Here is a 26,197-nt window from a genome sequence, read left to right as displayed (position 1 = left end):
TCAGGGGGCCCTTTCCAGGGTCCTTCCCCTCCCCAGATGCACCCTGCTTCGGGACTCTGGGACCCACTGATCACAGCCCTCCAAGGATATGGGTCCCTTCCTGGGCTCTCTTGAGTGTGTGGGGGAGGGTGACAGCCAGACAACAGGCCCCTCAGACCCAGGCAACTCCCCAGAGGGAAGGGGTGGGAGGTCTAGCCACTGTCCAGCCTCTGGCCTGACTGTTCTCATCCACCCGTCTGCCCACCACAGCCTGGGGACAAGTACACCCTCAGGCTAGCTGGCCATGGACCAGCTGCCCACACCATTCTCAGCTCTGCCTCTAGAATGCCCTGGCCCCCACTCAGGCCATCACCACTGTGTCTAGGCCCCCTGTCTCATTCTTGCCCCTCCAAGTCGGCCTCCAGAACGCAGCCTGGCACCTGGCTGAGATCCCAGCTCCTGCTGGCTGTGTGACCTTGGGCAACTTACTTAGCCTCTCTGGGCTTCAGTTCCCTCATCTATCCAGTGATGGTACTCACAGGGCAGCTGTGGGGATTAAAATGGCTTAGTCCAGAAAAGCATCCTCCACAGTCAGTGGACAATGACCAAAAATCACAGCATGAATACAAAGCAAATCTGAAAATGTCCCTGCTTTGATTAAAAATTCACTTCCTACCATCTGTGGGATAAGGTCACCCTCCCTGGCATAGCCACTCACACCCTGCTGGACCTGTCCCCACCCACTTCTCTCTGGTGGAGCCATCCCCCAACCTCAGCCAGGCAACTCTTTGATCCAGCCTCTACTGCAGGTGACCATACAGAAAGGTGCAGCCTGGATCCTTCTGCACTGAGAGCCCCTTGAAGCAGCTGTGTGTGTGTGTGTGTTTGAGTCCTTTAGTCATGTCTGACTCTTTGTGTCCCCATGGGCTGTAGCCCACCAGGCTCCTCTGTCCATGGACTTCTCCAGGCAAGAATACTGAAGCGGATTGCCATTCCCTTCTCCATGGGATCTTCCCAACCCAGGGACTGAACATGGGTCTCCTGCACTGCAGGCATATTCTTTTCTGTCTGAGCCACCTCCCCTGAACACAGGACTGAGGCCAGCCTGGAACAGAGCAGGTGCCAGGGGATTGCTCATTGACTGAATGAGTTCATAACCAACCATTGCTCACAGGGTCCACTTCCGAATACCTCAAAACTTCGTCCAGTGAAGGTGGCCAGGACACCCAGCCTGAGGTCAGACCTGGCCAGCTCATGGGAGGAGTAGAGACCCCAGCTAGACCCAGGCCCTGTCAGCTGGTACGCTAGGGTTTTCCCAGCTGGGAGCGGGCGGGGGGAGAGGAGGAAATGGAGGCCTGCCCCAGGGCTGTCTGTGGCTATGGCAGGGTGGCCACATTCCACTCTCGCTGCCAGCCGCTGGCCACTGCAGGCTTTCAAACCTGGCCAGACAGTCTGAGAGGCTGGGCCCTCTGGAGGGCCAAGTCTGTCCAAGGAACAAAGGCGTTTGAGCCAGGCTCCCAACCACAGAAAACACTGGCCAGACTTCCAGGACAGCTGGGATTTCAAAATATCTAACCCATTGTTGGAACGCTGATCCCAATGGTTGGAAACTATTGTTGCCATCCCCTTGGACATCCCTGCAGAGACCCAGGTTGCCTGGGATGGGCTTTGTCTCCCTGTTGGTCCATGGAGGCCAGAGACCTCTCCTTTCCCCCAAGGCAAGGATGCAGGCCCAGCCTACAGACAGTTTCTGGGCAGGGCAACTGCTGGCTGTAATGGCTTGCAGTGAATGCTGGTGCTCGAAGAGCCTCCTATTGGGCCTGGAGAGGGGCTGCCTCGGTCCTGTTCATTTGTATCACAAGAAAAATATCTGCTAATGGACAGGGACTGACCATGAGTGTGTGTGTGCATCTGTGTGTGTGAGTGCGTATGCACACTATTGAAGATACTCCTCTCTGAGGAAGGTGAGTTGGAACAGAGACTGGACTGATGTGAAGGAGCTAGTCGTACAGACATCTGAGAAAACAGCAAATGCAAAGGCCCTGGGGAAAGGACATATAATGTGCTGAAGTTAAGGTGACCAAGGTCCACTTCGCCTTGCCCAGACTAAGAGGAGTCCCAGGACACAGGACTTTCAGTGGTTTTCTTTTTTAGTAATTTTTATTTATTTATTTGGCTGTGCTGGGTCTTAGTTGCAGCGTATGAACTCTTAGTTCCAGCATGTGGGATCTAGTTCTCTGACCAGGGATGGAACCTGGGCTCTTTGCATTGGGAGCACAGAACCTTAGCCACTGGACACCAGGCAGGGAGGTTTCAGGGCTTCTAGTTTTAAAATCAGGATATGTTGGTCACCCAAAGTGAAAACAGAGACAGATTTTATTTTCTGCGGATCCAAAATCACTGTGGACTGTGACTGCAGCCATGAAATTAAAAGACACTTTCTCCTTGGAAGAAAAGCTATGAAAAACCTAGACAGTGTATTAAAAAGCAGAGATATCACTTTGCCAACAAAGATCCATATAGTCAAAGCTTTGGTTTTTCCAGTAGTCATGAATGGATGTGAGAATTGGACCATAAAGAAGGCTGAATGTCGAAGAACTGATGCTTTCAAACTGTGGTGCTGGAGAAGACTTTGAGTCCCTTGGACAGCAAGGAGGTCAAACCAGTCAATCCTAAAAGAAATCAACCCTGTATATTCATTGGAAGGACTGGTGCTGAGGCTGAACCTCCAATACTTTGGCCGCCTCATGCCAAGAGCCGACTCATTGGAAAAGACCTTGATGCTGGGAAAGATTGAAGGCAGGAGGAGAAGGTGGTGACAGAAGAGGAGATGGTTGGATGGCATCACTGACTCAGTGGACATGAGTTTGAACAAGCTCCGGGAGATAGTGAAGGACAGGGAAGCCTGGTGTGCTGCAGTCCATGAGGTTCACAAACTCAACTTAGTGGCTAAACAACAGGAGGATCACGGAGTGCCCTTGATGCCCCCCACCTGTGGAAGTTTCAGAGGCATGATGTCAGAGCCTACAGCTGTCCTTGTCCCTCAGCCAAGGGCCACAGCATTTCAGTAATGGGAGTGGACAAAGAAGAGAAGTGCCTGAGGCCGTGTAAGGGGACCCCATCCAGCAACCCACACTCATGTGCCAGGGATAGGCTCTGAACAGATGATGACCAGACATAGAAAGCACATGAAGGGCTGAAATACTCTGCTCCTGGGGGACAAATGGCTTTCTGGATGACAACCTGGGACTAGCTATTAAAAAGCAAAATGTCCAGCACAGCCAATAAATGAAATTATTTTTCAAAAATGTAAAATGCTAATCCTCTTCCACGCAGTAATTCCACACCCAGAAATGTATTCTATAGATACTCTTTTCATAAGTCCACAGGTATAAGGATGCTGACTACATCATCACTTATAGGAGTGAAAAACTGGAAACAACCCCAAATGTCCACTCATTGAGGGTCAGTTTAAAAATTAAGTATATCAATACATATCAATATCATGAAGCCATTAAAGAGAACGAGGTGGACTTTTATACATTGCAGTTTTTAATGTCCAAATATAGTATTAAGTGGAAAAAGCAACTGCATATTTTCCTCAATTTCATGTCAACATTTTTACATATATGTGCATATTTAGGTATGTGCGCTGTGTATATATTCAGAGAAAAAAATCTGAAATACAATTGGAAATAACAGAAAATCAGAACTTATAGCTTCATCATTTATGTACTGTTTGAGAATTTTATAATGAAAATATATTACTTGCATAAGCAGAACAGGGCTTCCCTGTTATACTCCCTTTACTATCTGGTGGCTCAGATGGTAAAGAGTCTGCCTGCAATGCAGGAGAGCTGGGCTCAATCCCTGGGTCAGGAAGATCCCCTGGAGAAGGGAATGGCAACCCACTCCAGTATTCTCGCCTGGAGAAGTCCATGGACAGGTGTCCATGGACACCCCATGGGGTTGCAAAGAGATGGACACGACTGAGAGTCTGACACACACACACACAAGCAGAACAAAATATACACGCATACACGTGCATGTGCATGTGCGCATGTGTGTACCTTTTACATTATATGCTGACTTACACGGTTTAAATGACCACCTTTCACTTGCATTATTGCAAAAGTGTTAGTTGCTCACTTGTGTCCAGCTCTTCGTGACCTCATGGACTATATAGGCTGCCAGGCTCCTCTGTCCATGGAATTCTCCAGGCAAGACTACTGGAGCGGGTAGCCATTCCCTTCTCCAGGGGATCTTCCTGACCCAGGGATTGGACCTGGGTCTCCTGCAATGCAGGCAGATTCTTTACCATCTGAGCCACCATGAAGCTTCCTGATTCTCTGTCATATTCTCCTCCTCATACTCCTCCAAATCCACTCTCCAAACTATCAAAAAGGATTTTCTAAAATGCAAGTGAGAAAATGCTACCTACTCTATTATAAAAATGCTTAAATGCTCATCGCCCCAAGGATGAAATCTGAATTCTGTAAGATGCTCGACCATCCTCTCTCTCTGGATCAAGCACCATTTCTTTATACTCCCCCCCTTCGCGCAGCACCCACAAGAACCCACCCACCTCTCAGTCTTCCCAATGTGTGTCCAAATCATGCTGCACAGAATGCCGTTTCTAGCTCCTGCTTTTCTCTCTTCCTGAAATCAAACCTTTCTACCCATAGTCTTTACCCAACTGATACCACTGTATCCTTTCGGTGATGTGATTCCTTAAAAAAAATCCCCCAGATGGGTGTTATAAGAGGAATCTCTCTTATGTATGAATCCATTACCCCACAGTCACGTCGCTCTGTTTAATACACATCAAACTGCTTTTCAATTTCCTGTTTTCCTGTCCTTGGCACACAGTGTTAGATTCTAAAAGGACGGGCATTTATCTTGCTCATCACCACCAGCCCAGCCCCTGGCGCAATGCCCAACAATTAATACAAGTTCAGTAAATATTCCGTCAAAGCTTGTTTAAAACTTGGAAATATAGCTAAAGCATAACTAGTGGTCCTATGTTTTTTTCCCCTTCTTTGGCCACACCACATGGCCTGCAGGATCTTACTTCCCCAACCAGGGATCAAACCCACATCCCCAGCAGTGAAAGTGCAGAATCTTAGTCACTGGACTGCTAGGGAATTCACACCAGTTGCCCTTCAATATCAAAAACATATCAGTAAGGGGCTTAAAGACATAATCAGGGACTTCCCTGGAGGTCCAGTGGTTATGAATCCAAGCTTCCACTGTTGGGGATTTGGTTCAACCCCTGGTTCGATCAGGAAACTAAGATCCTACTAACCTCATGGTGTGGCCAAAAAAATTATTAATTAATTTAAAAGACACAAACAAACTGAAGCAGCAGGGGTGGGCCATTCTCCGATGTCCATGTGGCAGCCATGATTTGGGGCTGTAACAAGCCTGGAAACAATTTCCCCTGCAGTGAGTGAGCCGTGATGGACCTTGAGTAAACTGGACATGGGTCACTGGAGGCTCATATATTAGCGTGAGAGGCACCTGTCCATTTAACTCTCTGGCCACCCCCAGCGGAGACCCCAGAATGGCAGGCAAGTTTCGCATGCGGGTATGAGCTAGAGGAAGGCTGTGCCAGCAGTGCAGACCCTTCCCAGGGAGGGGATGGCCCTGCAGGGAGGCCGAGTGGGTGCTCAGAGTTCGGTGTGACTCACTGTCTGCTTCCGAAATCTGTCTTGGTCCAGCCATGGGGGTGGGGGAGGGGTGGTGAGCAGACAAAAGTCAGAATGAGGGCTCTTCTGTGAGTGCTGAGAGGTCAGCAGCTAACACACCTTCAAGCCATTTTCTCTTTGGCCGGGAACAGGGTGTTTCCCAGGCCAGGGTTCTGACGGTGGGGTGCTAGAAGCCTATTTGAGCCCACACACACCTTTCCTGATTCCCCACTGCCAAAATGCGTCACGGCGTGCATCAGAAGTGAACCTACAAATATCGATGGTTTCGGAGGAATGTTGCAGCCCTACAAAGCTACAGTCGGGAGCCTGCCAGTGGGGACCCAACTTTAATGCACAAAACTGAAGGTTTGCAAGTCTGGGGGCTGCTTTCTCACCTACCCTTTACGTCCCAGAAGAGGAAGCTGGAGAGCCTCCCCACCACAGGCCCTCCCAGCCCCCATCCTTAGCAGCCGCCAGTGGAGCAGCTCTTCACACGGGACCCTGTTCTTTCTTCTCTCAGGGGTCGGATGGCTGAAACCGAAAGCCTCCTTTCCCTACACCTAAGTCAGAGCTGATGGCCAACCCTGCCTTCCAGGCTTTCAGTTCATTAAATCACTCCTTAGGACAGAATGTGCGCCCAGCCTGCAGGAAAGGTTCTCAAATGGCCCAGGCGAATTCTGCAAGTGAGGGGTCATAACCAAGCCCCTCCAAGACCCACCAAATCCCCTTTTCTCGCTCCTCTTCAACCCTCCTTTCTGAATCAGAGGAAGAAAGTATACTCACCGGTTCCTGAATGGAGGCTGAGCCAGCTGTGCGGTGGAGACCCGTGTTTTGTCGGGACAGAATTCATGTTTGACCTCGGGTGGTGGCTCCTTGCCTGGCCCTTGAGCCACGTGCTAGACCCACAGTCTCCGTCCCTCTCTGCCCGGCTGCAGTCCCAACCCTGGAGGGCTTCTCCTCAACTCAGCCCCAATCTTAATTTCACCAGCTGAGTCGTCTGCACAGAAAACCACTGAACTCTCAGCCCTGCCAATCTGCCTCTCCTCCGACTCAGGCTCCCTGGGCACTGTATGTTTTAACGTATAGACACGGTGGCTGGGGTTTGCACCGTGTTTTCTTGCTGGCGGTTTCCTCTCTTTGGACTTTCCATCCGCAAGTACCCATGTGCTCCCTGGAACGCACTTCTCACACTGTTGGCTCCCTCGGCGGGGGCCTTCCCTTCTTTTCAGGAAAGCAGCACCGCGAAGACCCTTCCCGGCTGGACTCCTCGGTGGGGAGGAAGGCCTGAAAGTTCGTGGCTTGTCCCTGCCAGGCTGACATTCACAGCCTGGTGACCAGCTCCAAAGCATAGAAATACCCCAGGCACAGTCTGCTGAGCGCCACAGCAGCATCGGGGCCAGTCACCATGGCAACCCTTGGCTTCCCAGCCCAACACATTGTCTGCCCAGCTTGACTCTGTTAGCTGATTCCCAAGACTGCTTACTCAGCTCCCGGGATCTCCAGACTGGACCTGCTGCCCCTCTACTCCAAGTGTGGCTCCTTTCAGACTGCTCCCTCACCCCGCGGCCCACCCTCTGTCCTCTTCTTTCCCTGGCAAAGCCTTGGAACTCTTTCACTCGGCCAAACCTTTCTGGAGGCCCTGCATCACGTGGCTCCTCTACTGCACAGATGGGCCCCATATTTATCTTAGCCACTGTTCAGGCTCAGCCTGGCAGCCAAGTCTCGTTGCCTCTGCCAGGCCCCACCCTGAGGCCGAGGGCAGAGGGGCCAAGCACTCACTCAGGAAAAGGCAGTTACAGGCACAGACCCCCCGCCTGCTGGCTGGCTTCCTTTCTATTTGTACTCTTCTGGGAACAAAATTCTTTTTCCTGCTAAGAGAGTCTCAAAGATAGTCCAGGAGTGATGTAACATGTAACATACATCCTTGAGCCTGATGGTTCAGATGGTAAAGAATTTGCCTGCAATGCAGGAGATCGGGTTTGATCCTGGGTTGGGAAGATCCCCTGGAGAGAGGAATGGCAGAGGCACAACTGTGTGGCTAACACTTGGAGCCCAAAAAGAGAAATGAAGCTAACTCCCCTTGGAGCTTACTCCACTCGAAACAGGAAAAAGGTGCAGGCGCTTGCGGGGGCCACCCCTCTTCCCTGCCATGACACCCAGTTTCACTACCCCCTTCCAATGTTTCTGCCATTTCTTCTAAGCATTCAAACCATTTCCTAGAATAAAATGGTCTATCTATATATGGAACAAAATGACACAAATTTACATTCTCAAAAATATTTATTGATACAGAAGTTCACATATAAGTGAAAAAAGCTGGATAGAAACCATACATACAATTGGACAAACAGGTTTGTGAAACATACAAACGCACATGTGCAATTTAGAAAAATACTGGGTGAGACAGGGTCACGGCGTCAACAGTGGTAACACGGTGGTGACTTCAGGATCGTTTCCGACACAGGTGAGCTGACTGCATGATTTTAAAAGCAATAGTGGGGCTTATGAAAAACTCCCAGGGGCAGGTGATGGGTGGGAGCCTGAGCAGGACCCATAGCAGGAAGGACGGTGCCACTGACTGGGGGGCCGTGGTGAGATGTTTTCAGACGCGAACACTGAGTTTCTGCTCCGACCCAAAGTGACTCTGAGGAACACAGTCTTCCTCCTGTCTGCTAGGATTTACAACCCAGCCAGAGACAGGCCACAGGCCAGGAGTTACTGCTAGGCCTGCTGTGGATGCATTTCATGCCTTCCTCATGCGGGGACCCCGAGAGAAGCACCACCCGCCCGTCTTAAAGGTCACAGGCTCAAGCGAAACACCCCTCAAAGCTACACTGCCAGCTGGTGGCCCAGTCAGGACATGGACCTGGATCTCCACCATCACAGCCTGCTATGGTAACAGCCACACGGCCTCACCCAAATCTAAGGGAAAGAATGAGCAAACAATCTAAAAACCACCATCCCGCGTCACCTGGTCCTCGCGCCATCTTCCGGGCAGAGACCTGAGTGTTCGCGAATGTGAGGACCTGCCCATCACAGGGGTCCTGGTATCGGCAAGGGGGTGCCCCTTGGCTCAGCTGGGGCCTCACCACATGTCCTCTCCACCCCCATATCCTCTCCAGTTGATCCCAAGGCTAACTCACCTACTCCTCTCCCCTTTCTCAATCTTCAGTTCTGCACTGGGGTCTCCAAGGACAAACTGGTTCCTGTCCCCAAGACCTACCTGGGGATGGATGGGAACAACAGAACTACTTTTCTTCACAAAATTAAATCAACCCTAAAATTGGAGGATTTTTTTCAATTTTTCGTGTTTACCTGTCCTAAAAACAGGTCTGAAGAACTGATTTTAACAAACCACAAATTCAGTGTCTGAGGGTTTCCATGTTCTAAGTCATATATTCCTTTGATTTTCTTAAAATAAGTTATGTACTGCTTTGAAAATCACACAGAAATGACTAAGAGTTGTTTGGTTTTTCACATCCCACTCGGCATGTGGGATCTTAGTTCCTCGACCAGGGATTGAACCCTTGCCCCCTGCCACGGAAGCACAGTGTCCTAATGGACCACTAGGGAGGTCCCAGGAGTTTTTGTCAAGCATATCTCCAACACAGAGCCCTCACTGGCCATCCTGAAGCAACACACACCGTGGGAATGACAGAAGCCTGAACCATCAACACTGATTATCCAATGGGCCAACACCCAGGATGTGTGCACGGTTGCCATTCTGACTGGCACACCCAGGAGCTGACCACAGGGCCGTCTCCAGCATCTCTAGATGCTGAGAAAGGCCTCCAGGGGCTCCTCCGCCATCTCCAGCCCTGCATGGCCAGCTGACCAATGGCTGACAGCTCCCTCTAGTGGCAACGCTGTTTTCCTTACCAATGGGGACTGACCGGCAACCTTAAAGCCCAGGAGGAAACAGCCTACCAGAGAGACAGGATTCAATGAAAACGTGAATGACAGATCACCACCTTCATTCTTCCCAAGACTTACTGCTAAAGACCTAAGCATCACTGTAAAGATACAGGAGCTTGTGAAGGAGGCAAAAAGTTGATGGTGGATTGACTGCAAAAGTCGCTGCGAGGCCAAGATAGAACTTGTATGTACAAGTTAAACTTAGATATAAATAAGATGCAACTGAGAAACTAGACTTCAAATCGGATTCTGGAGGGTGACAAGGGCTCTACGAGATGAGGGGTCAGCCCCCAGAACACTGAAGACAATGATGATCAACACCTTAAATGGACGTAAACGGTAAAAACCCTCATCCTAACAGTGGTCCTTCGAGGTGTCCTGCTCGGAAGCTGGAATTCAGAGCACCAGGACGAAATGCTGCTTCTGTAGGCATCTCAGGGTCCTAAACGCAGACATGATGTGATGTGAACTGGCCGGCCTGTTTACCAAACCATTTCCAACCCTGGAGGTTAAAGAATGCTGACTCCAGGGAGAAGATGAAGAAGGAGGCCCACCATTTCCTCTGAAGCCCCTGGGAGTCCAGCACCACCACCGAAACCAATAGCAGGAGCCGCTCCGCTCGGCCTTGGTCCAAACAGCCTGGTTTCCGGCTCTGCTCACTGAGCATTTTCCATCTCATGATAAGAAGTCAATCAGGACAAACCGAGTTTTAAAGAGGCCCCAGGACAGGCTTCCTGGGTTTGAGAGCATTTTTTCAGGGTAAAAGTTTTCAGCATCCGATTTTTAAAATTGAAGGGCTCTTGAGGCAAACTTTTATCTATGAAACCTTGAATAAATTTAACACCAAATATAAGCATAATCCTCAACCCATGTGTATGGAAGAGGCTGGGGAGCATCCAGTGAGCAGGGCTGGACGCACCCCCAAAGCGAGGACCACAGGGCAACTCTGTACCCTTCTATGTTCTCCATCCCACCAGATGTCCTGCTTTTCCCTTTGAGACATTTCTGTGGCCCGGTTTCTCTATTTTTACCCAGATACCAGCAACCAGGTCCTTGAAAAACTTCATGAGGAATCGACCATGTTCTGTTTCAATGGTGCACAAACTCGTCCCTGCTTCTTGATTCCTTTAGAAAACGAAACAGAAGACTAGGGAAAACCTCTGTCATGTCGATTAAAGAGTATACGTACGCTAAATGCATCCATGAGCTACGTAGGAAACATTGCAGTTTGCTACGTAAGCACGCTGTTCTGTTCATGGTCACAGAACCCCATCGTCCACTGATGTCAGGCTGGAGATGGTCAAGCTTTCTGGGAGGAAAGTCCTTCCTGTATTAAGAACATCAGTATGTTTTTCGATAAAACTTAGGTTTGGGATGTCCTCTCTCTTTATACGTTGCCCCACTTTCTCTTGCTCCAATCTTCTCTGATGCTCCAGGAAGCTTAAAATTATAATCTGTCGTGACATAAGGTATGGTCCCTTCGAGCCCACCCTGAAATGGAAACACAGAGAAAACATGTGGGAACACTTAGAATCTGGCCAAGATGGAAGACAGTATTAGATCGCTCCTAAGATCCTCAGCTCCCCCTCCTTGGAAGGGCCCACTTACACTTCAACCCCCCAAACATGTCCAACAGCAAGAGATGGGGCTCTTTCTTGAACCAGCAGGTGACAAGGGGGACACCAGCTGCCTCCTCAGCTGCCTACAGGTCCTGCCGTTTGGTTTGGGGCCACACGGATGGCCTTGGCCAATGTGACTTTCCATGACCTTCCCACAGAAGCCTCTGAAGACTGTCTTCAGGAAGGGTCACCCCGGGGTCACTACCTCTGTCCTTTTTCTCCCACACTCACGCCTGCGATGACGGCTCCACCCAGGGCTCCTGCCCGAGGTGACGGGGACTTACGCCCCAGACCTTCAGGCCATGCGGACATGTCACCTGGCCTTGTCCATCTCTACGAAGGAGTGTAAGCTTCCCAAACAAGAACCTGCTCTGTGACTCCCGCCCCAACTTCAGGTCCGCACTTTGCCATGGACATGGCCAGCGAGCTCCAGGGCTGCACACACCTGGCTCTTGAGAACACACTGTGGGATGGACACGGCTCCAACCAGCAGACAGTTCACGTGTCTCAGCTCCTCTGGGGGCACGGGAGTGAGGATGTGGTAAAGCCTCTTCTCCATGTCGATCCCCCTGCAAATACCTTGAGGACACACAACACACAAGATCATCCTCCCCACCACTCAGAACTGCAGAACGGCTTATGAGTTTTCTAACGTCCCTGGTGCTACAGCGGAAAGGAATCCACCTGCCAATGCAGGGGACATGGGTTCCATCCCTGGTCCAGGAGGATTCCATGTGCTGCGGAGCAACTAAACCCGCGCCCCTCAACTACTGAGCCCCTGCGCGTGGTGAGAACAGATGAGACTGAGGAGTCTGACACTCTGAAACCAGAAGGCATCAGGCTGGTGTGTGGACTGTGATGAACGAAACAAAGAGGTGCCACGCAGGACACAGGGGCCTGACCCAAATACAGAGTGAATCTTTCAAGGACCATTCACGGCCAGTGCAGGGTAGGAGGAGGAGTTGCGGGCGGAATGTCAAGGAACGGCTGACGGATCTATCAGGACCTCAGTGTTGGAGTGAAGTCCTAGATGCCAGAGAGACAACTAAGCAGAAAAATGACTGGTAACACGAGCTTGGAGCCCTGGCGCTGTGCTCGAGAGCGTGTACAGAGGTCAGCCTACAATGGACTGAGAGCCGCAGCAAACATGTCAGATGACAGGGAGGCCCGGCCAGGCCTTGAGGACTCCTGTGTTTAGAGGAGCTGGCAGGACAAGCAAAGAAGAACCGCTTCCTTCCTGCCTCCCACCCCCGAGGGCCCACGTCACAGAGGACAGACAAGCTCTCTGACCACTCCAGGCAAACGACAGCAACAAGGTCAAGCCCCGCCAATCTATAGCTGCTCAGGTGGGTCAATTTCAGTAGGTTTACACTCAGATTTTCCTCTCAGACTCACCAAACCCCACACAATCGCAGATGGGACTCTGGGCAAGCAGGATGGGCCCACTGGCGTATCCCCTGACGTCATCCAGGATCTTGCAGAGCCCAACCCAGCTGGCGTTCACAGCGTACAGGATGTGGGTGGGGGCCACGTCAGCATGGATGATCCGGAGCGCAACGGCATTGAAAGGGACCTGGAGGACACACACACACCCCATCCAGTGATCTGACTCGAAATACTCCTTGTGTTAGTAGTTTCTACAAGCTGATGAGTCATCTATCTGAAGTTTTATCTGCCAAACTGCCCACCAAAACATATCTAAATGGAATGGAAATTGTTTAGTGTTTCACTGCTTTAGACTGAGAACCGAGGAAAATTACACAAAGCTCCTGCACACCAACAACACTTGCTAGAAATCTAAATTGAACGCCCGCAACTCTGCCTAAAGAGACACATGAGATGCGAACTCGGGGACACCCGCATGAGCGGAAGCTAGGAGGGAGACTGAAAACTCATCACCAACAGGTCTCCGGGTGGAAGAAAGTAAAAATCCACAGAGTGAGGAGAAGCCCCCTAAGGGAATTACTGAATTAAGAAAAATGGACCACCTTCCTGGAGCACACAGTAAAGGACTACCTTTAACATGTAACTCTCTGGGTAACTACAAACTTTTAAAATAGAAAAGCATTTTGTTAAACATTTTATTTAGGCTTCAAAAACAAATGTGAATTTGTAACCAATGGCAGTTTACATTACTGCCAGATAAGTTTCAAGTCCAGTTACAGAGCATCACCAATGAGTATAAACTGGAGCAAATCACCCAAAAACTCCACTAAACCAACTGCCTTGGGTTCTTCAGTGGAGAGGGCTTGGAAGCCTGGGGCCAATCTCACCACTGGACTTGGGCAACATGATGCTGCCCCTCCACCCCACACTCCCTGGTCACAGCCCCTGCCTGTATGACCTCTGCCCAGCATTTCCACCTGCCTGCCTACACCCAGTCTTCTAGCTGTAAGCAGGGTCTGTACCAGCACCTTCCCCAGAGGCTCAACAGAGCGTCTGGCCCACTGTGTGCTCAGCACTGCGCAGGCCATACAGCGGAGTGAGGGCTCTGGTCCAGAGTCAGGCCACCTGGGCACCAGCCAGTCCCAGCCCAGACTTTCCTATGTCCTATGGGCAAGCTGAATCTGCCCCTAGCCTCAGTTCCATCATCTGTAAAGTGGGGACAATGACAGGGCCTCGGTGAGTAGAGGACAGCACAGCACAGGGTGGGCACTTAGAAATAATACCTGATGCTATTCGATTCTTTCATCATCTGGGACCCTAATACTATAGTGGTTTCTTCCCAAAACAGTCCTTCAGAGATTGGAATCCACGATGCACATACTTTAGAGCTAGAATCAACCTGTGACAATATATCTGAAACACGTTACGAGCGCTCTCCAGGCACGCGCATTCTACGAGGCCTGTCACCACCACTCACAGCCCGAGGCACACACAGCCAGTCAGCAGAAGGGCGGAGCTGGGCTGCAGGGTGTAGTTACAAGGCCACCTCTGGTATTAGGCAGAACATTCCTGGTCAGGATGGAAACCAGGGTCAGCCCCTCTGGAGGTGGATCCACTCCCACTGGATCCCTCAGCTCCCGACTGTAAAATGGGCACAGTTGCCACATCAACACCTCAGGGCTGAGGATGACACAAGTGAAGGGGTGTAAAGAGGGGAGACGGGCACACAGGAAGCCAGACAATCCCCCTGAGAGCTCAGGTTACCTGATAGGGAGTCAGACCGTGTAAGGCACGCAGTGGCTTCGGCACTGGGGGCTGCAACTGGCTCAGGTAACCCAGCACCGCCAGCTCACGAAGGATTCTATTATGTGATTCTCTGAAAAGTAAATCAGAAGAAGGTGAGAGGCCTACCTCCCGCTCTGAGACAGGGCCCACCTGTCCTGACACAGCCCACGTCCCAACCTTGGGACCTGTAGACCTTGCCTCTCCATAAACCCACTGGAGATCCTTCAGGTCAAAGCTCCTAGAGGGGCAAGCAGATCTGGAGGCCAATTCTGGGCATTTCCACTGGGAAAGGAACCATTCGGAACAGACCTGACTCTTCTCTGTAAACGGGTAGTTCTGACAGAGATCGGAAAGATTTTAGGGGACTGACCCCTTTGAAGGAATCGAGGACAGAAGGCCTTGTCAGACTGAAGAAAATGGAATTCTCCAGCCATGATGGTCTGCTTACCTATTCCTGGACGTTTTTCCAGTGACAAACTCCGACTTCACGAACATCAGCTTGTATCCTGTAGACATAACTGGACTTTCTTTTTCTTCGTCAGCAAACTCCAAACTCTCGGCAAATTCAGGCAGGTGGAAACCTCTGTTTCTGACTCTGGACCTGCGTCTTGTGTACAAGCCGTCCATGTCGTCCACGAAGTCAGGGGTGAGGTCCGGCATGTATTTACTCCGGTCCGAGCTAAACTGGACGACGTGGCTGGGCGACAGCAGGCGGATCAGGTCAATGAGGAGCAAGAGACCCTGGTCTGCGAGAAAGTAAACGACAGAGCCCAGTCATTGCACCTGGGCGGTGATGTGTACCCATGAGAGGCTGAGATGAGGAGCCTCCTAAGGACCGGGCTTCAGCACTGACGTCTGAAAGCCACACACGCACCCGTTCCCATCACCCAACCCTTTCTGCCAGATGCGCCTCCATGGACTTACCTGCCACCCAGCCCATGGTGTTGATGATAAGAGGGGACTCTCGCTTGTAGGAGCTGAAAACATACTTTATTACCTCAATATAGTTTTCAAAGTTGTTTTTACAAGAAGTTTTCCCATAATAGACCATTTTCTGGGGCGTCCTCTGGTGGGTGAAAGGTGGTCCTAAGAAGATAAAGGTGAGAGTCATTAATCCATGAGAACCTAAGAGGTGGCAAGGGTTATGGTCCAGCCATGATCCCTGACGAAGCTGCTCAGGAAATCTGAGCCCATCCGACCACTAGGAATAGCTATGCTCTCACTTTTGGAAATCTAAGCTTTCAATTTCAAACAGAGACACGCCTGCATTTATACACAGTTAACCCCAACTACGTCCTAAAATGGCCATTCATTCAACAAACATCTACCGGACATCTACTGCATGCTGGCAATGTTCTAGATACTTAGGACACATCTGTCAACAGAAAAAACACCCCCACAGGGCTTACACACAATAATTAATAACAACAGTAATCACTTGCTGGAATACAGTACTTACTATGTCCTACATGTGCTACACAGAGTCTCTAGTTTTCATAAACCCCTATGACACAGGTAGTATTTACTTTCTCGATTTTTACAGACAAGGAAGCTGAGAAAGAGATTACCTTGACCAAGGTCACACAGCTAGTAGGGGTCAGTGGGACTTGAACTCAAGCAGTCAGCTTGAGAGGACACACCCTCATCACAACAGCAGTCTGTCCAGCCCGAGTCGCTTCCCATCCCCTCTGGTCGGGGCTGCGGCCAGGGCCAGCACACATGGCAGGCAGGTGACCAGGACCACGTCACAACACAGTCACAAGGGCCTTGGTTAGTGTGGCTGGTGTGAGGCCACCTAGGGAAGAGCCAGTGAGGCGCCCCTCAAGCTTGGAGTCAGGGGACCTGGGGCAGCCCACAACTGAAAGTGGCCTGCATGGTCTGGGGACTGAGCAAATACAAAGGGAATGAACAAACATGTAAATACACTGAGAATAACTGCAGCCAGCGTTCTCACCATTGGAAAAGGAGCTGATAAATGTGGAAGGGGGAAGGTTAACTAGGATGCACCCTGGGTGTGAGATTAGACTCGGAATAATCACAGTTCCTTGCTGGTCCAATGGTTAGGACTTTGTGCCTCTACTGCAGGGGACCGGGTTGGTTCCCTGGTCAGGAAACAAGATCCCAAAAGCCATAGAGATTGGCCAAAAAAAAAAAAACCGAGAAAAGAATGATCAGTGCAAATTCATGGCTCTTAATAAACAGAAACCTATACAAAGACATGAAAATATGTATTTACATACGTGTGCACAAATACGCACACATATTATGTATGTACATATATGACATGTATGGGTTTAAGTATATGTATATTCCCTAACTGTCCACCAAGGGGCTTTGGAAGCAATGACACCCAGAAGAAAACGAAAACACCACACCTAGTTAGGTCAGAAAACACTACCTTAAGCAACTGATCAAAGCTAACGTCTCTGGTAACAGGAAAAACTGACAGCATGTTGGTACAACCCAGAGAGCACAGCGTCAGTTCTAAATCTAAACATGGGAGAACCCACAAACGCACTCTTCAAACTGGCAAGGCCACAGAAGATAAGGAAAGCCAGATACCAGTCTCCATGCTAAAGAAGACTCAAGATTCTTAAGTGCACACTGGGCCTACACAGATGGCTGAGACAAAACGGACAAAACCAAGGAACTACACTATGGCAATGTCACTGTCCTGATTTTGGTGGCTGTATTATTTATGATGATCTATCAGTGTCCTTGTTTTTAAAAATATGGTAGAAAGGGGAAAAAAATTAAATAGAACAGAGAAAATGTAAAAAGAGGAACAACGAAACCAGCTAAAAGAGAGGAATTCTCTGGCAGTCCAACGGTTAGGACTCTGCGCTCCCACTACTGGGAGCCTGGCTTTGATCCCTGATTGGGGAATCTAAGATCTCACAATCTGTACTGCATGGCCAAAAACAACAACAAAAGATTGTTTAAAAAAACCACACACACACCACATACACACAAAAAAACTTTTTAAATAAGAAAAAACAAAAACAAACAACAAAATCCCATAAAAATCAGTTATGTTCCTACATACCAGCAATTAACAATCTGAAAAGGGAATTAGAATAGCAATTGCATTTACAATAACTAAAGAATAAATCCTTAGAAGTGAATCTAACCAAGGAGGTAAAATATTGCTTAAAGAAATTAAAGACGATATAAAAAATTAGAAAGACATTCTGTGTTCATGGATAGGAAAATGTTAATACTACCTCATCTACAGATTGAATGCAATCCTTGGGACTTCCCTGGTGGCCCAGTGATGAAGATTCTGCTTCCATTGCAGGGGCGTGGGTTCAACCCAAGGTCGGGGAACTAAGACCCCACATGCCTCGCCATCCAGTCAAGTGAAAAACAAGACTGAATACAATCCCTATCAAAATTCTAACAGCCCTTTCCCCAGAAATGAAAAAGCCTATTCTAATATTCTAATATTCATATGGAATTGTAAAGGGTCTCAAAATGACCAATCTTGAAAAAAGAATAAAGCTGGAGGATCCACATTTCCCAATTTTGAACTTCTTATGAAGATACAGTAATTAAAAGTGTGGTACTGGCCTGAGGTCTATGTGTATGTAAACCAATGGAATAAAGAGCACACACACAAAAAATCCTTGCGTGCACATGCTTCCCAGGTGGCGCTAGTGGTGAAGAACCCACCCGCCAATGCAGGAGCCATAGAACTGCAGGTTCCATCCCTGGGTTGGGAAGATCCCCTAGAGAAGGGCATGGCAACCCACTCCAGTATTCTTGCCTGGAGAATCCCATGGACAGAGAAGCCTGGCGGGCTACAGACCATGGGGTCGCAAAAAGTTGGACATGACTGAAGCAACTCAGCATGCATGGATGTGTGGGTGTGTGGTCAGATGATTTTCAGCATGGGTGTCAAGACCATTCATTGTGGAAAGAACAAATAGTGAAAACTGGACATCTTGTACATAAGGACGAAGTGAGACCCTTTTCTTGTGTCAAACACAAAATTTAACTCAAAATTGCTAGAGGTAAAACTTGCAAAATTCCTAGAAGAAAACATTATGGAAAATCTTTGAGACTAGATTTAGTAACAACTTCATGGATGACCCAAAAAACATAGGCGGCAAAAACATAAAAATTAAGAACTTTTGTGCACTGAAGGATATTCTCAAAAGCAAATAAAATGACAAAGTATCTGCAAATTGCATATCTAGCAAAGAATTAACACCCAGAATATATACAGAACTCCTAAAACTCAACAAAAACAAAGAACCCAATTCAACAGTGAGCAAAGGACTAAAATAGCCATTTCTCCAAGAGGCTCAACACTGTTAGTCATTAGGGAAATGCAAACCAAGACCAAAAAGAGATTACTTCCATCCACAAGAAAGGCCATAATCAAAATAACAAGTATTGTTGAAGATGTAGAGAAATCAGAACCCTTGTGAATTACTGATGGGAACGTAAAACAGTGCAGCTGCTATAGAACAGTCTGGCAGTTTCTCAAAAAGTTAAACATGACCACTCGTGGGTGTGTATGTATGTGTGTGTATATATATATATATCCAAAGGAATTGAAAGTGGTGGCTTGAACAGATAGTTGTAACCAATGTTCATGGCACCATTAGTCACAGCAGGCAGAAAACTAGAACCAATACAGGGGCTTCCCTGGTAGTCCAGTGGTGGAATCTGCCTGCCAGTGCAGAGGACAGTTTGATCCATGATGATTCCACATGTCGTGGAGCAACTAAGCCCTGGCACCCTAGAGCCTGTATGCCGCAACAAGAGAAGCCACCAAAGCAAAAAGCCTGCCCACCACAACAAAGAGTAGCCCCCACTTGCTGCAACTCAAGAAAGCCCATGTGTAGCAATGACGACCCAGCACCATCAAAAGTAAATAAATAAAAACAGTTGAAAAGATAGACAAAATGTGATACACATACATTGGCATGATTTTCAGCCACAATAAGGAGTTAATTTTGATATATGCTACAACTCAACGGACATGAGTCTGAGCAAGCTCCAGGAGACGGTGAAGGACAAGGAAGCCAGGCATACCGCAGTCCATGGGGTTGCAAAGAGTCGGATATGACTGAGCGACCAAACAATACGAACAGATCTTGAAACCTTATACTTAGTGAAAACAGCCTGACACAGGAGCACAAGTACTGCATGATTTCACTTAGATGAGGTGCCCAGAACAGGCAGATTCACAGGGAGGGACAGGCAGCACACCAGAGGTCCTCAGAGGCTGGAAGGGGATGCACTGTTCTTTAATGGACACAGCATTTTAGTCCAGGACAAGGAAAATGTTTTGGAGGTAGACAGTGATAATGATTATCCAGGGCTTTGAATGTATTTGATGGCACGGTACTGTACATGTATCAATAGTCAAAATGATAAATAACATGTTATGTACATTTTTTATTAAAAAAAGCAGCATGGAACTCTGATTTGGATTCTGAAACATAAAAAGGGTATTAGTAGGGTAACTAATGGATTTTGAAAAAAACCTATAGGTTAATAGTATTATATCCATGTCAATTTCTTGGTTGAGATCATTGTGTAGCATTATGTAAGATGCTCGTATTAGAGGAAAGTGTTTCTAATTTACATAAAATAAAATGGACGGTAGTTCCATTTATTAAAATAGAACCCTAGAAAGGTATCATTGGGTTTTTAGGGTTTTTTTTTTTTGAGACCAGAGGAATTCTTATGGGAAGACCATAAGTTTCATGGGGAGATGTGTTCATTTTTTTATATTTTATACTTCTGTACTCTTTGACGTTCTTGTGTCATTACTTTTGTACTGTGTAAAACCAAGACATTGAAGAAATGCGGAATACATACCCAGAACTGGTTCTGTAATATTAAGCAAAGAAATGCAACCCGGAGGAGTAAATTCTGTCTGCCCCAGATCACATTCCAAATAATCAACGCAGGATATACTGAAAATTTAAAAGAAAGAAATCTTAACTCGTTTTATTTACCGTGTCCAAGGTAAATCAGAACATAAAGATTTTACGTGACACACAGGCATACCCCACCCCACACAGCCTTGCAGGCAGAATGCTCCAAAGATGACACTAGCATAGAGAAAATATCAGTGAAGAGAAAACGGGATGCAGGCCTGGCTACAGTGTCCATTCACTATATGGATACAACTCTGCCTTTCCTCAAACTTTATTTTTTAAATACGACAAACTTTATCCCTGCTCTGACTTTCTGAGTTTGGACAAAAACAGATTCTGAGATCAACTGATGGCTCTTGTGAGCTCCCCGACAGGCAAGGTGGGTACACCTGGGAGTGCCATAGCTGCACCCCCAAACGGTACAACCAGGAGGCCTCCCTCAGCTGAGCGGCTTTGCACAGAGTTGCATGTCATCTCTACAGAGGAGCTGAGATGCATTCCCATCTAGCTTCTCAAATCAAAAATCCTACCTCCTGCTGAAAGTCTGGCAATATGTCACAACAGGATTAAAAACACTCTTACCTATTTAACAGCTGGTTAATGAGGTATCTATTAAATGTTGACTTTCCAATGTCCTGGCAGCCACAAACCAGAATGACAGGGCAGCTGTCTGCTTCTTCTGGAGGGGAAAGAAACATTGACCCTGACATGAGCCGTTGTCTTTAGGACTGTGATCATTAACAGTAATCCTCTGAGGCTCTAGCGGATGAACGCTAGACTACATCAGTTTGTATCACTCACCACTAGAAATGCTCACTAACTCTTCCACAGCTGCAAAGGCGCTCTCCGTTAAACGCAAGCCGGTTTTTTTTTTCTCTCTTCTAATACCCACAGATCTCAAGGCAAAATACTCAGAGTTAATCTGGAAAGTCCGGACCTGAAAATAACAATATAATGTACTTCTTTGACTTTGGTTCGAAATTAATAAGCCTCAAATAGTTGTGAGCTACAGAAGATAACTTTGGAGACTTCCTTGGTGGTCCCGTGGCTAAGACTCCATACCCTCAATGCAGAGGGCTCGGGTTTGATCCCTGGTTAGGGAACTAGATCCCACAAGCCGCAACTGGGACTTCACATGCCACAACTAAACATCCTGAGAGGTGCAACTAAGACCTGGTGAGGCTAGATAAATAAACATTACAAAGGAGAAAAAAGATAACTCTGATCCCTCCTTTTGTCTCACCTCTCAGTTGATTCTCAACTATCAATCACTGAGGGCAAAATAAGAACATCTTATAAAATGAGATAATCTAAAGGTTACTCTCTGCCTTATATGAAAATATAATTCCGGAATGTACTAACACATGGGCATGGGGGACAGAGGAAGTTATCCAAGACAGATCATAAGGAATCTAAATAGTGGTGCTTGAGTAAGTTGCTGGAAAAAAAAAAATCTGAAAGTAAGTGAAAAAGGCACAAGTTTGATCACAGCACCTGAAACACTCACTGTCAGGTGGGGTCTCCATGTCCACCTCTGTGGCCCTGCCAGGCTGCTAGATTCTGCACTGGACTAAGTTCACGTGACCGTAGGAGCCCATGCATCATCCTGCCCACATTTCTTAGCTTCTCCTTCCATGTCAAACCCCCAACCCCTGCCTACTCCCTATGCCCCCACTCAGCAATACCCGGATCCATTTCACAGAGTAAGAGGAAATAATCAGAAGAGAGCTTCCGCTTGCTCCATCCCTGTCCTGGGCATTTCCTCCAGCCACTTTCAAGGAAGTGCCTCTGCTCCCAAGGCCAACAGACCACACAGACACTGGAACCCCTCCCTCCATAGCACTATCAGCATGCTCTTCTGTGGCTTTTTCCTACAAGCTGTGTTCAAGCATGTGGTTCTTTCCATCCATCTGAACAAAACCCAGAACTCTCTCGACTAGGCTTACTCTTCCAACCTGTTTCATCTCTTTCTTCCCTTTATAGCTAAACTCTAAAAGCAAAATTCCTAACCACTGAACCCTTGAGCTCCTCCTTCCCCAGCTCTTGATTCCATTCCGATCAGGCTGGTCTGCTCAGCAAAGCCATGAAACCACCCTGTCCAGAAGGTGAGCCTGCACGCAATTCCCTTCTCAGGCTTCATCTCACCATCAGCAGCGTCGGGTGCCCCCACTTCCTTCAAAGGCTCCCTGATTACACTCACCTGCTCTCCTTTAACATGAGCACCACCACTCCTCAGTCTCTCTGTTGCTCCTCAGGCTCAGACCTTGAACTTCTCATTTCTACCTGCATCAACTTCTCGGTGTCATTATCCCATCTCATGGACTTTGGAACCCTATTCTGTTAAGAACAGATACTACACTTGATCTTAGTCCAAAGGCCAAGAAGCGATGGAACCCTATTCTACTGAAAGCACCCAAATTTACTTTTGAAACCTCTTCTCTGGGCTTCCTGGGTGGCTCAGTAGTAAAGAACCCTCCTGCCAATGCAGGAGACATGAGAGACACGGGTTCGATCCCTGGGTCAGGAAGATCCCTTGGAGGAGGGCATGGCAACCCACTCCAGTATTCTTGCCTGGAGAATCCCATGGACACAGAAGCCTGGTTCTAGTCCATAGGGCTACAAAGACTCAGACACAACTGAGGCGACTCAACACACAACCATGCACACAACCTCATCTCTGAATTTGACTCACACAATTCAATAGACCAGCAGGAATCTCCAGTTGGATGTCTAAGAGGCATCTTTCAGCTACAGACCTAAATCTCCTCCTACAGCCCCATGTCTTGGCACAAACAGACAGTCCGGTCAAAAAACCTGCTGCTGCTCCCTGATTCCTCCTCATACCTCACATCCAGTCTGATGTTCCTATAGATTTGGCTCAATTTACTAGCTCATGGGAGACAATTTTAGGAACCAATCTGACTTCAGGAAATTAATAGTAAGGGCAGCAAAAATTTGAAATGAGGAAAGGGAGAGATGGGAGAAAGTGTTAAGTACGCTGAAATTACTCAGAATTTAGAGAAAATTCATACTGTCTTCAAGTTAGTGAATCAAAATATAAAGATAACCATTTAAAAAATATAAAAAAACATTTAATCAACTATAACAGAAAATGGTGACTTTATCTGGGGAATGAAGCTAAGTGGGGTAGAAGAGACAATTCTTCCGATATATCCTTCTATTGACTTTTTTACTGTACACGCGTGTTACATTCTGTATGACTTATAGCACAACAAGACAGACAGATAAGACTAGGGGCATTCTACATAGTCATCTGACTGTTTTGGTGAAAGTAATGAGGAAAACTCTGAATGAAAACTGGTTCTACCTCTTGTACGAAAATGTAAGATAAACCTGGATGGCTGATTATGAAGTTCACAGTGGAGGTTTTCAGACGTTCCAGCAACACGATGGAACACAGAGGAGAAAAACTGCTCATCAAACAATATCTGTCATCTGTAAAGAGAGACATAAGCTGCCTTAGAAACAGAACTCCATCAAACACTATGCCTTCTGGGACTTTCCTCTCCTCTGCTAAAGTCCACACCTTTTGAGACTAGGAATTATGTATGAGAGCCTTTTTCAGGAGGCCATACTGCATGACAGAAACACACCTGGATGGAGAAGTCAATCCAGGTTTGCTACCCAAACACTGTGTGGCCTTGGGTGACTTTCCTCATCTGTGAAATGGTAAAAATAGCTTCACTCTCCGGACCTTGGTGAGGGTTTAAATACATATAGTAAAGAGTGCAAGTTTGGGGCCATAGTAAACATCTAAAAATTATTCGCCTTGGGTCTTCCCTGGGGCTCCAGTGGTTAAGACTCCATGCTTCCACTGTAGGGAACACGGGTTCTATCAAGGGAACTAAGACCCCACATGCTGCAGGGTGCAGACAAAAAAAAAAAAAAAGTTTTTGCCTTATTATGATATATCCTCAGTAAGTCACTCAGTTCTCTTCATTACCTTGGTTCAGATAAGGTCTGAGCAGAACTCGGGCTTCTCTCTTCATCTCCTTCTTGCTTTTCTCATGCACTGAATAATGAACAGCATTGATGGTCAGGCGAGAGTGGGTATAGGTAGAGAAGACATTTTGGGCAGGCTGGCCTTGGCTGATGGTAAAACCAAACACCTGCACCTGGCCATAGAGGCAGGTCACACGACAGATCCCACTAAAAGTAAAGCCCTAGAAGGAATGAAAAATGAAAGGAAGAAATAAGGTTACAGATTCTGTTACCAATGACAGAAAACTTCTAAGATTTTAATTGGCTCTTCAGGTTATCAAAAGGAAATGAATTTAAAAAAAAAGAGAGAGAAATTGTTAAGTAACAATAACTTGTAGGTAATGATGTAGTATTTTAAACTAATAGATTAAAATGTGAATACTTTTAATCTAAGATCATATCCTGGAGCAACCAAATGGACAGAGTCTGATGCACACTGACCCAAGGGGGCCCCCTGAACTTAGTTCTGCTGTTCTCAAGGCTTCCTGTCCTTACAAAGCTACAGTGCGGGGGACCTCCCAGACCAACATCCAGGTGAAGGGATTGACTGCTGGCTCTGCTTCCACTTATATCTTTCCCGCAGGTTACTTATGCTATGTTCTGTTTCTTTCTTTAAACATTCCTAGTGGCAATGACTCCATAGAGCATGGAGCACTAAATGAGTTCAGATACAGAGCCTGACATTTCTGAGCACTCTATAAATGCAACCTATTATTACTATTAAAGTCCTTTCAGCCCCAAAGACGAAGAAAGCAATGGCACCCCACTCCAGTACTCTTGCCCGGAAAATCCCATGGACGGAGGAGCCTGGTGGGCTGCAGTTAATGGGGTAGCTAAGACACGACTGAGCGACTTCACTTTCACTTTTCACTTTCATGCATTGGAGAAGGAAATGGCAACCCACTCCAGTGTTCTTACCTGGAGAATCTCAGGGACGGGGGAGCCTGGTGGGCTGCAGTCTATGGGGTCGCACAGAGTCGGACACGACTGAAGCGACTTAGCAGCAGTAGCAGCAGCAGCCCCAAAGACCTAGAATTCCCTCAGGAGGATCCTTGTTACCCTCTGTCCAGCACCACAGCCCGAGGAATGCGCCTGATCCGCAGCCAGAGTACCCTCGGGGGAAAAGGGCCTCTCCCAGCCTGCAGCTCCTGGGGCTGTGTCCCCATCCTCCCGCGCTGCCCGCCCGGCTCCCCCGGCAAGACCCACCTGCCCCAGCGGCAGCAACAAGACAGCGCGGCCCGAGCCAGCTGGCCGCACTGGCGGAATGGGGAGGATCGCAGGACCACTCGGGACCGGGTCTTCGGCCGGCTCGGGGCTGGAGGCCCGCCTGCGGGCCGAGGTCTTCAGCCTCCGGAGCGCCGCGGCGCCGGACACCAGACAGCCGCCCTGCAGCCAGTCCGCGCCGGCTGCCTGGGCCTGCAGCAGCCGTCGCCGAAGCCGTCTTCGGCTGCGCCAGCGCAGGTTCCGGAGCCGGCGGCGGGGCCGGCGGCTGAGGATGAGCTGGGGCCGGGCCTTGCGAGCCCGCAGCCACGTGTGGCGGGAGGGAACCCTCTTGAGCAGCAGTAAGGAGTCCGCCATGCTGGCTGCCGGGGCCGGTCGCTCGAGAATCTCGCGAGATCCCAACGCTCCGCCCCGCGGCCCGTCAAGGGTCTGGAAGGGGCGGGCGCCCCCTGCCGGCGGTCTTGGCGGCGCACCCTGGCCTCCGCAGGCGCCTGTGTGGCTCAGGCCCACTGGAGGTGGTGAAACCTAGGGAGAGCCTGGGCGACACTTGGCCGGGCAGTCCCAACGAGAGCCCCATTTATATTATGCAAAAGCCTCACCCCGGCTGCGTGGAGAGGGAAAGTCAGATACCCCAAGTCCATGACCACTCTCCGGAAATCCAGCTAGGATTTCCCCGCCCGCTCCCCCCGTCCCCCGCCCCTCTCCC

General features: G+C 48.5%; 2 protein-coding genes and 1 pseudogene across 3 annotated transcripts in view; all 3 read right to left on the bottom strand.

Annotated features, from left to right (window-relative positions):
• Positions 1–7,269, bottom strand: part of PLEKHG5 (pleckstrin homology and RhoGEF domain containing G5) — a 51,243-nt gene extending 43,974 nt beyond the window's left edge. For both annotated transcript variants that reach the window (XM_042257337.2, XM_042257336.2), the window contains exon 1: positions 6,450–7,269. In XM_042257337.2, coding sequence (XP_042113271.1) covers positions 6,450–6,516 — 67 coding nt within the window. In that variant the 5' untranslated portion in view covers positions 6,517–7,269. The remainder of the gene's footprint in view (positions 1–6,449) is intronic.
• A 658-nt stretch (positions 7,270–7,927) lies between these two features.
• NOL9 (nucleolar protein 9) lies at positions 7,928–25,872 on the bottom strand. The gene is made up of 12 exons (XM_004013756.5): positions 25,477–25,872; positions 24,233–24,452; positions 23,597–23,724; positions 21,070–21,205; positions 20,851–20,947; positions 20,207–20,304; positions 15,296–15,457; positions 14,820–15,117; positions 14,351–14,462; positions 12,596–12,773; positions 11,646–11,779; positions 7,928–11,072 (listed from the first exon to the last, which is right to left on the bottom strand). The coding sequence occupies exons 1-12, from the start codon at positions 25,846–25,848 to the stop codon at positions 10,923–10,925; spliced, it is 2,085 nt and encodes a 694-aa protein (XP_004013805.1). The 5' UTR covers positions 25,849–25,872; the 3' UTR covers positions 7,928–10,922.
• LOC114117387 (U2 spliceosomal RNA) lies at positions 22,565–22,657 on the bottom strand (annotated as a pseudogene).
• Positions 25,873–26,197: the final 325 nt, after the last annotated feature.

This window comes from Ovis aries, chromosome 12 (assembly GCF_016772045.2).
Source record: "Ovis aries strain OAR_USU_Benz2616 breed Rambouillet chromosome 12, ARS-UI_Ramb_v3.0, whole genome shotgun sequence".
In the NCBI taxonomy this organism is placed as follows: Eukaryota; Metazoa; Chordata; class Mammalia; order Artiodactyla; family Bovidae; genus Ovis; species Ovis aries.
Note: the sequence above shows the minus strand (reverse complement) of the source record. Positions and strands in the feature narration are given on the sequence as shown.

Coding starts and splice junctions, on each gene's coding strand:
- NOL9 (XM_004013756.5), bottom strand. CDS start 25,848: ATGGCGGACTCCTTACTGCTGCTCAAGAGGGTTCCCTCCCGCCACACG. Junction 20,305..20,850: donor ATTAACCAGCTGTTAAATAG/GTAAGAGTGTTT, acceptor TTAAATTTTCAG/TATATCCTGCGTTGATTATT. Junction 11,073..11,645: donor AGTGTGTTCTCAAGAGCCAG/GTGTGTGCAGCC, acceptor TTTCCATTTCAG/GGTGGGCTCGAAGGGACCAT.